Source organism: Palaemon carinicauda, chromosome 41 (genome assembly GCF_036898095.1).
Source record: "Palaemon carinicauda isolate YSFRI2023 chromosome 41, ASM3689809v2, whole genome shotgun sequence".
NCBI classification, from domain to species: Eukaryota; Metazoa; Arthropoda; class Malacostraca; order Decapoda; family Palaemonidae; genus Palaemon; species Palaemon carinicauda.
The window spans coordinates 14,385,097-14,397,147 of record NC_090765.1 but is presented as its reverse complement, the minus strand read 5'-3'; the positions used below and the strand labels follow the sequence as shown (position 1 = coordinate 14,397,147).

The 12,051-nt window shown below is 44.2% G+C and overlaps 1 protein-coding gene across 5 annotated transcripts in view; it reads right to left on the bottom strand.

Annotated features, from left to right (window-relative positions):
- The window catches only part of Bruce (BIR repeat containing ubiquitin-conjugating enzyme), a 241,074-nt gene that overhangs the window by 212,795 nt on the left and 16,228 nt on the right, over positions 1-12,051 (bottom strand). For all 5 annotated transcript variants that reach the window (XM_068364131.1, XM_068364132.1, XM_068364135.1 and 2 more), the window contains exons 2-4: positions 2,441-2,622; positions 1,777-1,911; positions 1,270-1,535 (exon numbers count right to left, since the gene is read on the bottom strand). In XM_068364131.1, coding sequence (XP_068220232.1) covers positions 1,270-1,535; positions 1,777-1,911; positions 2,441-2,622 — 583 coding nt within the window. The remainder of the gene's footprint in view (positions 1-1,269; positions 1,536-1,776; positions 1,912-2,440; positions 2,623-12,051) is intronic.

The following is a 12,051-nucleotide window of genomic DNA, read 5'->3' as shown; positions in this document are numbered from 1 at the left end:
GGATTGATGTAGGAAGAAACAGAAGGTTGAAGATTAAGGGACGAGGTCCCGGATGGAGAGAGGGTTCGTCGTCAGCAGGGGGTTGTTGAAGAGGCGAACGATCACCTCGTCCATGCGTGGAAGGCCCAGGGGAAGGGGACAGATGGACCTCGCTCAACTCCAGACCGTGAGATGTCGACAGCTCCGAAGAAGGTTCCCTCGTGGCACCACACTGAGGAAGGCGCTGCAGCTCCTCCTTTAAAGAGGGTTCCGAAATCCCTAAGGACGACCAAGGGAAAAAGGCTCGCCAGCGGCTGGAGGAGAAGGTGCTCTTCTATGGAAAGCAACAAACCCCCAAGTACCCTGGGATTGCCTAGATGAGCAATCTGCGCTCCTGCTCACTCGTTCCTTTGTGAGAGTAGGCGCGAAAAGGAGCTTTTGAGAGATTTGGGGGTGCAGGAAGAAGGTGTCCCGCTCGCCCCTGAAGGAGAAAGATCGCGCTTAGACTTCTTCCTACGCCTTCCAAACATCTCCAATAGGGAAGCAGAAAACTTCCTACACTTGCCCTACTCGCAACGATGCCCTTAACACCTAGGACACAGAGAGTGCGGGTCAGTCTCCAATGGTGACATGAAGGCTCCGCACACAGCACCCTCTCTCCCTGGACACGTTCGCATGATGAAGGCGATCACAGAAGGAGGACACGCACACCTGAAGAGAGAAAGCAAAAATCGAAAGGTCCAATGACAGTCAGGAAGAGAGCAGATACATACGATCTCTACCGAGACAAAAGAAAAAGTGACGTCTGTCACAGCTGTGAGAGTATATATAGAGGCGGCTGAGTATTCACAGCCACCCACTAAGTGGTTAAGCTATTAGGCAGGGTTGCTACCTGTCATTTAAAGTCTAATGGCTACCTCCAGCTGCCACTCAAAAGAATATCCACATAAATAACGGAAGGTTTGTTAGTATAACAAGTAAAAAATGACGAGATAACACAGGTGTGCGTGTGTAAGCGGCATGGCAAGCTACCTCCCCCCCCTACCTGCCCTCTAACTAGCAGTAGGGTACTTTATGCCTCGCTAGAAGTTTTATGGCTAGTTTCAGCTTTGCCGAAAGTATAATCCCTAATAATAGCGTAAGGTTTGTAGTAATGTCGGAAAAGCTTTGTTCTATTGGCAATCAATTTTCAGAGAATACCACCACTGTTCCATACAAAATAGCATGTCGTAACATAGGATATCACATTATAAACATACAAATACTACACCTAAAAAATATCTAACTTACTTGTAGTTCATATGAGGCCATTTGATGAACGTAGCTAACCTAGCCGCTTCACTGAACATGGCATCCCTATCAGGTGCACTGCTGCCAGGTGGCCCCTGCCCAGTGTCTGGCGTCGGAGGTGGTAAAAGATGCGCCAAACGGTGTATAAGGGCCGAAGCAATTGAAAGAGCAGGAGTGTATTTTGTCAAACGTTTCAGTTCACTAACCAAACCTATGCATACACTCCTCAACACCCCCAATGGTAGTTCCAATCGCAGTGTACTCCACTGAAAGAGAATGTGTACCAATACAGACAACTGGATGTAAACAAAATACTACTGTATGCAATGCACTTACCCTTCATGATCACCAGCTATCGTAAACTAACCAATGCATAACTCCACCAATCCCTAACTCCATACAGTATCTTCAATATTCATTTTACTCCTCTTTAATAAACTCATAAAAAATTCAAAATATATCAGCATAAACTTTGAAACAATAAAGAGATTATATTGAAAGACCTACCTTTGCAAGTTTGGGATTAATACGCGTCTGTGACTGATGAGCGGAGATACCCTGGGCTAGTACTTCACGTACTTCACTCGCGTGATCAATATTGCTCAACTCGCTTAGCCCAAGAGTCTGTTGTAGCTGTATGCCCTGAATATGATAGGTAATAATGAATATTTAGTTCCTAGAGGCTACTTGGACCTAACAATAGTTATATCAGCAGGACTCTCAAGATTTTAATATAAAATTATATATGGAAAGGAAATTTATTCAGTTATATGATGAAAAAAATATTGTAAACTACAGTACAATCTTGTAGTTTTTGCGCAGAGTTGATTAAAATGTCTAATAAATAAGTTGGCAACAAGTAGACAATTATTTGCTGAGGGATTGGTACTCATAGTTAAATAAAACTGATAAAATCAATCTTAGTGCTGTATTGAATAAACTTTGATATAAGTCATGTACTGTACAGTATTATAAATCAAAACTAAAGTTTTGCCATTCTGTAATGCCTCACGAATATCAGCATTAAAATACTGTTAAGGCTTATACAGTACAGTAACAGAACTAACTGCACAAAGATTGAGAGAGAAGCAGCATTTCTAAAATGGATGAATGTGGCCATTAAAAACTTCAACTTCATCCATAAAATAACAGAAAAACTCTGATATCTTACTTCTGACAACAGCATTTCAACAAGCACCGTTTCCTCAGGCGCTGCCACAGGAGCCTGAAGAACGGTGTCGAGGAGGAGAACGCCATGATGGTCACGGCGCATACCAACTGTACGGCCTCCACAAACGACGACACTATTACTTTCTCCATGATAGACACAAAATACATTTTTCTTTCCATCACCTGAAATAGGAAAATAAAGGATTACTCTTCATGAAAAAAAGATCCCTATAATGAAATAAAATGAAAAGCAGCTACTGTACTCATAAAATCTGTGCAAAATAATTTTTGTCAAATTAACCCATGCCCTTAAATTATAAACTTCATGCATTCCAAAAAATGTACTCCCCTTAAAAAACTAGCTTCATACTTATTATATAAACATACCTTTCAAGAGTTGTGGGTCAAGAATTTTGACTCATCTAGTTAAAGTAATATAATATGGTGATTTTAAAAGTTAATATTTACATAACCTTAATTGATTTCTTAGAAAAGCAAGCTGCTCAATGCTTTTCACATTCAAATCAAACCCTATGCTGTTTAGCATATTTCAAATAATTCCCTTGGTACCAGGGAACCTTGACATCGAACTTTTAACCAGACTAGATGCTTACAATAGGTATAGAGGACTCCAATAACTAAATATGTTATTTTTATTAGTAAAATAAATTTTTGAATATACTTACCCGATAATCATGTAGCTGTCAACTCTGTTGCCCGACAGAATTCTATGGAGGGATACGCCAGCTATCACAATACTAGAAGGGGGTGTACTTACCAGCGCCACCTGTGGCCAGGTACTCAAGTACTTCTTGTTGACACCTCCTCAATTATTCCTCGGTCCCACTGGTTCTCTATGGGGAGGAAGGGAGGGTCAATTAAATCATGATTATCGGGTAAGTATATTCAAAAATTTATTTTACTAATAAAAATAACATTTTTCAATATTAAACTTACCCGATAATCATGTAGCTGATTCACACCCAGGGGGGTGGGTGAAAACCAGTGTACAAGATTAAAGGATAGCTAAGTATCCCATATTTCATATAACAGTTACCTCAAATAACAATGAAATAATAAGTACCTGGTAAGGAAGTCGAATTGAACCGTTACTCTGTCTCTTTTTTAAGTTCGTCTTCCTTACTGAGCGCAGCGTTCCTCTTGGAGGCTGAATCAACCCAAAGGTGCTAAAGTATACAGGGCTGCAACCCATACTAAAGGACCTCATCACAACCTTTAACCTCGGCGCTTCTCAAGAAAGAATTGACCACCCGCCAAATCAACAAGGATGTGGAAGGCTTCTTAGCCGACCGAACAACCCATAAAAAGTATTCAAGAGAAAGGTTAAAAAGTTATGGAATTATGGGAATGTAGTGGCTGAGCCCTCGCCTACTACTGCATTCGTTGTTACGAATGGACCCAGGGTGTAGCAGTACTCGTAAAGAGACTGGACATCTTTGAGATGGAATGATGCGAACACTGACTTGTTTCTCCAATAGGTTGCATCCATAACACTCTGCAGAGAACGGTTCTGTTTGAAGGCCACTGAAGTAGCCACAGCTCTCACTTCATGTGTCCTTACCTTCAGCAAAGCAAGGTCTTCTTCCTTCAGATGAGAATTTGCTTCTCTAATCAGAAGCCTGATGTAGTAAGAAACTGAGTTCTTAGACATTGGTAGAGAAGGCTTCTTGATAGCACACCATAAGGCTTCTGATTGTCCTCGTAATGGTTTTGACCTTCTTAGATAGTACTTAAGAGCTCTAACAGGGCAAAGTACTCTCTCTAGTTCGTTCCCCACCATGTTGGACAGGCTTGGGATCTCGAACGACTTAGGGCAAGGACGGGAAGGAAGCTCGTTTTAGCCAAAAAAAAACCGAGCCGCAAGGAACATGTAGCCGTTTCAGATGTGAAACCTATGTTCCTGCTGAAGGCGTGGATCTCACTTACTCTTTTACCTGTTGCTAAGCACACGAGGAAAAGAGTTTCTAATGTGAGGTCCTTAAAAGAGGCTGATTGGAACGGTTCAAATCCTGATGACATTAGGAACCTTAGGACCACGTCTAGATTCCAGCCTGGAGTGGACAACCGACGTTCCTTTGAGGTCTCAAAAGACCTAAGGAGGTCCTGTAGATCTTTGTTGGAGGAAAGATCCAAGCCTCTGTGGCGGAAAACCGCTGCCAACATACTTCTGTAACCCTTGATCGAAGGAGCTGATAGGGATTTTACGTTCCTTAGATGTAACAGGAAGTCAGCAATCTGGGTTACAGTGGTACTGGTTGAGGAAAAACTGCATTGGCCTTGCACCAGCTTCGGAAGACTTCCCATTAAGACTGATAGACTCTGAGAGTGGATGTCGTCCTTGCTCTGGCAATCGTTCTGGCTGCCTCCTTCGAAAAGCCTCTAGTTCTTGAGAGACTTTTGATAGTCTGAAGGCAGTCAGACGAAGAGCGTGGAGGTTTGGGTGTACCTTCTTTACGTGAGGTTGACGCAGAAGGTCCACTCTAGGAGGAAGAGTCCTGGGAACGTCGACCAGCCATTGCAGTACCTCGGTGAACCCTTCTCTCGCGGGTCAGAGGGGAGCAACCAACGTCAACCGTGTCCCTTTGTGAGAGGCGAACTTCTGAAGTACCCTGTTGACAATCTTGAACGGCGGGAATGCATACAGGTTGAGATGGGACCAATCCAGCAGAAAGGCATCCACGCGAACTGCTGCTGGGTCTGGAATCGGAGAACAATACAAGAGGAGCTTCTTGGTCATCGAGGTAGCGAATAGAACTATGGTTGGCTGACCCCACAGGGCCCAAAGTCTGCTGCAAACATTCTTGTGAAGGGTCCACTCTGTGGGGAAGACCTGACCCTTACGGCTGAGGCGATCTGCCATGACATTCATATCGCCCTGAATGAGCCTCGTTACCAGCGTGAGCTTTCGATCTTTGACCAAATGAGGAGGTCCCTTGCGATCTTGAACAACTTCCTCGAATGAGTCCCTCTCTGCTTGGAGATGTAAGCCAAGGCTGTGGTGTAGTCGGAGTTCACCTCCACCACCTTGTTAAGCTGGAGGGACTTGAAGTTTATCAAGGCCAGATGAACTGCCAACAACTCCTTGCAATAGATGTGAAGTGTCCTTTGCTCCTGATTCCATGTTCCCGAGCATTCCTGTCCGTCCAGTGTCGCACCCCAGCCCGTGTCCGATGCGTCCGAGAAGAGACGGTGGTCGGGGGTCTGAACAGCCAAAGGTAGACCTTCCTTGAGAAGAATGCTGTTCTTCCACCACGTTAGAGTAGACCTCATCTCTTCGGAAACAGGAACTGAGCCCGTCTCTAGCGTCATGTCCTTTATCCAGTGAGCAGCTAGATGATACTGAAGGGGGCGGAGGTGGAGTCTCCCTAACTCGATGAACAGGGCCAGCGATGAAAGTGTCCCTGTTAGACTCATCCCCTGCCTGACTAAGCATCGGTTCCTTCTCAGCATGCTCTGGATGCATTCTAGGGCTTGGAAGATCCTTGGGGCCGACGGACAAGTCCGAAAAGCTCGACTCTGAAGATCCATACCCAAGGAAACAATGGTCTGGGATGGAACTAGCTGAGACTCCTCAAAATTGACCAGGAGGCCCAGTTCCTTGGTCAGAACCATAGTCCATTTGAAAATCTCCAGACAGCGACGACTTGTGGGAGTTCTTAAAAGCCAGTCGTCTGACGGAGCCGGACACAAGATCATGATACTGCTGCACAGTCTATAAACTGTCAATCATGGGCAAGCGAGGAAGTACAGTGACAACCCGAATCTGTCTAGACTATCTGGGTCGTACAGACAACTCCTTAACGGGTTGCTGAGGTAGCCGCACTGCGTCACAACAAGTCCCTTCTGTTGGTTGTTGAACGTCTTCCCCGTGACACATTGACTCCGTAAACAAAAAATCCTCTAACAAGGACTAAGCTTGGACTGCATGTCATGCAACACAGCTCAAGGTCTATGGGAGCAGGTGTGGTAACAGACGGGATTAGCGGCTGAAGTGGAACCATTACCTTCCCTGTAAGCATGTTATGCTTAAATAAAAGTCCATAAGAGGTTATGCAGCTAAAGGCTCCCTCCAAATGACAGAGTCCTCAAGGGAATATCAGAAGGAGGGAGAAAAGAACTTTCTCATCTACAGGGACCTTATCCTAGAAAAGCTAAGTTCTCTGAGTGAGGGTTCACTGGTGCAAAAGCAGCAGACTAGAAGGCAACGTTATGAAACTGCTTGACAGTCTAGTGAGTTGGCAACAACCCAAGATATGTTGAGAAGCATGCGGTAAGGTATGCAGAGTATGATGAATGCAGAGTATGCTGTATGCAGAGCATGCTGTATGAAGAGCATGTTGTATGCAGAGCATGCTGAATGCAGAGCATGTTGTATGCAGAGCATGCTGAATGCAGAGCATGCTGTATGCAGAGCATGTTGTATGCAGAGCATGCTGAATGCAGAGCATGCTGAATGCAGAGCATGTAGTAAGCAGAGCCTGCTGTAAGCAGAGCCTGCTGTAAGGAAAGCAGAGCGTGTGCATGGCGTTTAACATTCTCAGAAATTCCATGACCAGTGCTAGAGTGCTTTATGCATGCTTGCATGGGGTTTAAAAATCAACATAATGTTTACCTTACATTCATAACTCATGATTCATATTTTTGCCATGGTTTGAAAATGGAGGTAAGGTATGCTGAACAGCAGAGTCAGAACGAGCTGGAACAACAACAGTGGAAGGTGCAGAAAGTTCCTGTTCCTGTGGTATGAGTGGAGCGTGAAGAGACCGAGGTTGCGCAGAACAAGGTAAAGTTCCCGCAAGCAGAGGTGTCTGAGGCGCAGGATCAGGGTGCACGGGTTGAGCTCGGTGCAGCAGCTGAGGAGACTGACTCACAGGTGGAAGAGGTTGTACCTCCACCGAGAGTTGCACCACCGGTGGAGCAGCCAGGGGAGGAGGAGGAAGAGTGGAGTAATCCTCCTGATCCCAAACCAAAGGTTGCCTTAAAGAAGGCTGAGGCTGAACAACACTGGGAACAGCGAACACAGAAAGAGGTTCAACATCGTACGCCTGGCAGATGGTGCTGCGACTGGGTGCAGCGAGTGCAGGCGGGTTGAGCACAGGCTAAACGGGTGCAGGTGGAGGTGCAACACTCTCAGCCCGACACTCACGCAACAGGTCCGAAAGCTGTGCTTGCATGGACTGTAGTAGAGTCCACAACATCGTACGCCTGGCAGATGGTGCTGCGACTGGGTGCAGCGAGTGCAGGCGGGTGCAGCACAGGCTGAACGGGTGCAGCCGGTTGGTGCACCACCGGTGCAGGCGGGTGCAGCACAGGCTGAACGGGTGCAGGCGGTTGGTGCACCACCGGTGCAGGAGGAGGAGGAGGTGCAACACTCTCAGCACGACACTCACGCATCAGGTCCGAAAGCTGTGCTTGCATGGACTGTAGTAGAGTCCACAACATCGTACGCCTGGCAGGTGGTACTGCGATCAGGTGGAGCGAGCATAGGCGGGGGGAGTGTAGGCGCACTCTCAGCCCGACAAACTGATGACTGAGGAGAGTCAGAGCTAACCCAATGACTGCATCCGGGTTGTTGAACTTTACTTCGTACGTCTGGCATAGGTCTGGACTTACGTTTAAGAGGTCTTGAGACCTGAGACCAGCGTTACTCTGCCTATATTTTCTCCTCTAAATCTCTTCTGCAGACGAGCAAAATAAGGGCTCAATCGTCTGCGGGTGGGAGTGACGGTCTCGGTAAGACACGCCCACAACCACCGAGGATACTTCTGTGCGCCGAACAAGGCCTGCCGAACCCTTTTGTCCTTCGACATTGCTTCTCCCCTGGGCTTGGGAGCTTGCAAGAGGTCCCGGACTGGGAGGACGACTGGCGCGCACAAAAGTACCCTCACGCATAACACTGACATACTTTGCGCTAATCACTTATCACTTTGATTTCTGTTTGCACTTATTTCACTGAACTCGAAACTTTAAGTGGTTTGTACCTGAAACACGCAATTCTATCCTTCTCAAAAGTTAGTAATTGCGAAAACAGAATTACAATGTAACAGAAAAATCTAATGAAAGAAAATTCAGTGGCTGGAAAGAGACTAAACACTAGATCACTCTAGAAACGTTTAGTTTCTTCCCCTAAAGAGACTAGGGATAAGAGCAAAACGATAACGACGTTACTCGTACGCCTGGCAGGCTTGAGGGAAACGTTTATCCTCTTTCTCCCTCCGTCTCTATCTCTCTCTCTCTCTTGACTTAGAACCTGAGAGAAGAGCCCAATCATATATATCGTTAAAACATATTATTGTTAAAGGAAAAAACTGAAATATTTCCCAAAAAGAAAAGTTCCTTATTAGGATCAAAACCATTAAGTTAAGAAAGAATGAACAAAACGCTAGACACGGTTACTCTTACTGCAATGTGAAACCGTGAACATTCTTTCTCTATCGTAACGATAGAGTGCAAGTTGAAACGTTCTGAACGTCAACAACTGCCGAGACAAACAAAACGTTAGTTCAACTTTGAAAAAGTACGAGACTATCAAAGAAATTCTTTCAAAGACCTTAAAATAGCATAATATGTTAACAGGTAAAACCGAAATGACGGGCTCACGATAATTAACTTCGGTACCAAGAAAAGACCGCCTACTATTAGGAAGGTCGAATATAAAAAAATATAAAAATTAATTTTAATAAGTTTATAATAAAAGGAAGTTAATCGAAGAGGCCTATAAGAGGCGGAGAGATATAAAATAAATCTATAACTTTTGTTAAGCAAAATTAAGAAAAAGAGTCTATACTCTCTTAGACACCAACACTTCCGTCTAAGGGAAGGGTCGGCCATTGAAAGGTGAACGAGAGTTCATACTCTCTTCGTCACCAAAATTAATCAAATTAATTCCAAAAGCTAACTAAGCTAAAATAGAAGTTTCCAGTAAAGCGACAGCCGAAATCAAAGAGAAATACTTCACCAAAGTCGTGAAAATACTCCAAGAACATAAGCGTATCCCAGAACGTCTTGTCAGAAGCACGACAGAGGAATAATTGAGGAGGTGTCAACAAGAAGTACTTGAGTACCTGGCCACAGGTGGCGCTGGTAAGTACACCCCCTTCTAGTATTGTGATAGCTGGCGTATCCCTCCATAGAATTCTGTCGGGCAACAGAGTTGACAGCTACATGATTATCGGGTAAGTTTAATATTGAAAAAGAGCCAATTCAAGATAAGGGCCACCACAAGTATGGAGGGATATAAAAATAAAACGTCTATTGAGGAAAATTACCCAGCCATACTTTCGGACAGAAACAAGAGTCGAAGAGATTGTCTACATCGAGAAACTTACGAAGAGCGACAAACTTGCACTTGGAGATGTTCAAGAAAAGTCTGTACCCTCCTAAGGCCTTTAGTACTACAAACAAGTAACTACAAAAATCCCATGGTTGGGAAAAGTCACATCCTCAACGGCCTTCTTCATAACAAGATTCTCTCATTTTTATTACAATAATGAACTTTGTAGCTGACCTAGAATATGCTAATGACACTGTCCTTATTGGCAGAACACCACGGGACTTACAAAGCTTGCCTACCAGAATGCATGAAATATCACAAGAGGTTGGTCACAGGATAAATAGTATAGGCAGAGATGATGAGAAGGGAATATGCAATGGAAGATGAAATATCATTGGAAGGAGAAAGGATTAATGAAGTGAAATCATTTAAATATTTAGGAACAATAATCTCTAATACATGATCTTTAGAATTGGAGTTAATTAAAGATTGAAAAAGGCAAATCAGACAATAGCTAGGTTAAGTAAAATTTTGAAATCAAATCGCCTGAAATCACAAAAAAAAATTAGGCCATGTACCTCTTTAGTGAGATCGGTGTTACTGTATGGACACGAGTTGTGGTATAACAATGAAACAATATCCAACAGATTTTGGAGATTTGAGAACAAAGCCCTCAGAAGAATACTGGGAGCTAAATGGCAGGACAGGATAAGAAATTAAATTATAAAAGAAGTGGACGAGATCATGGTGAGGGGTAGATGGAGATGGTTTGGACATGCTCTTCGCATTCCCCAAGAGAGATTACTTCACCAAACTTTCAATTGGGCTCCACAAGGCACTAGAAGAGTTTGAAGACCCAGGCCTATGAAATGTGAAGTAGGAGATGATGAATGGAGAAGTATTGAATTAAAAGCTCAAGACAGAGACGACTGGCAAAATCTAACCAAGGCCCTTTGCATCAATAGGAGTGGGAGGAGATGATGAGGATGAAAGAACTTTAGGGGGTTTTTTATCAAAGAACCAAGTAAAATAAAATCCTTTCATGGAGAAAAGTGATAGCCTTAACCAAAAATATGCAAAACCCAAAATCCACTTCTAACATCCATGTCTGTCAGGAAACATGCAAAACCCAAAATACACTTCTAACATCCATGTCTGTCGGGAAAACTCACATACATGTACTGCCTCCCACTGGATCCCAAGGGGCACTCATCTCACTGAGGTGGCTTGACTGAAACCAACAGCTTCCTAAAAGATCCTTACCTTTTGGCAGTACAAAAGAGGTTGGGGGCTCTCTCAGAAAATATTTTTGGCCAGAGCAGAAAGATCTTCCAGAACTTTCCTAGAAATCTGCTCCTTAATGAATTGCAATCTTGTTTCCACAGTAGGGGCTTGGGAGGGAAAATTTCTTCACCAATAATAGGTAAACTCCAGTCTTCAGGACTTTGCCCACTTAAATGTTCTTCCTAAAGTCTAACGTTGCACCTACTCCTCGGACTTCGTGAGCATACGCCTGTACCTGTTCCTCCAGCTCTCTTGCTGCCTGGGTTTGTGATCTGGTAATTGTCTAAAACCAGAAGGAGATGAGGTTTCTGGAGATTTTTTTTTTTATCCTGTCAAGAGCTAATTTAGAGGTTCTATATCTGTGGTCTGAGGGTTTGAGTCAGTCTTAGTGCCCTCACATGGCAAAAATAAATATCGTCTGGATTGTCGGCTGAAAACGTGCTTCCCTAAGTGAAGAGATCGACAAAGATTCAAACTGCATTTACGTACAAATTTTGAGTTTACACTATAAACTCAGTAACGGAGAACACCGAAAGCTTTCTCCAACCCTCGGAATGACTAATTAGATACAATTTACCGTGCAGCTCTCCCCCTCTCTTTAATGAAACCAGGGACAATAAGACCCCCACCTTGAAAATTGAGTTTTCGTCCAAAGCCTGCCTTAATGGTTTGTAGGGAATCTATCCAGGGTCCTCAGAACTTGGGTCGCATTCCACACTGGGGGTTTGAGTTCTCACAGAGTGGGACTGCTCAAAGCTCTTCAAGAGCATTGCAAATTCGCAAGACGAGGACAGGTCTACGTCTCTTGGTCTAAAGACTTTCTCTGTAAAAACCCAAGGAAGTCTGCAACCAGTTGAACAGATTCCGAGAGGAGAATTACTCCTTCCACAGCAAACAGAAAATGGTCCACTTTTCCAGGTAGAATGTCGTGGAGGACTTCAAAGGTATTCAAACATCTGAGCGGTGCTTTGTGAAAACACTTTCGCGCGAAGATGATGTTGGATAGATTTCCCAGGGATGTCACTGAATTGTGG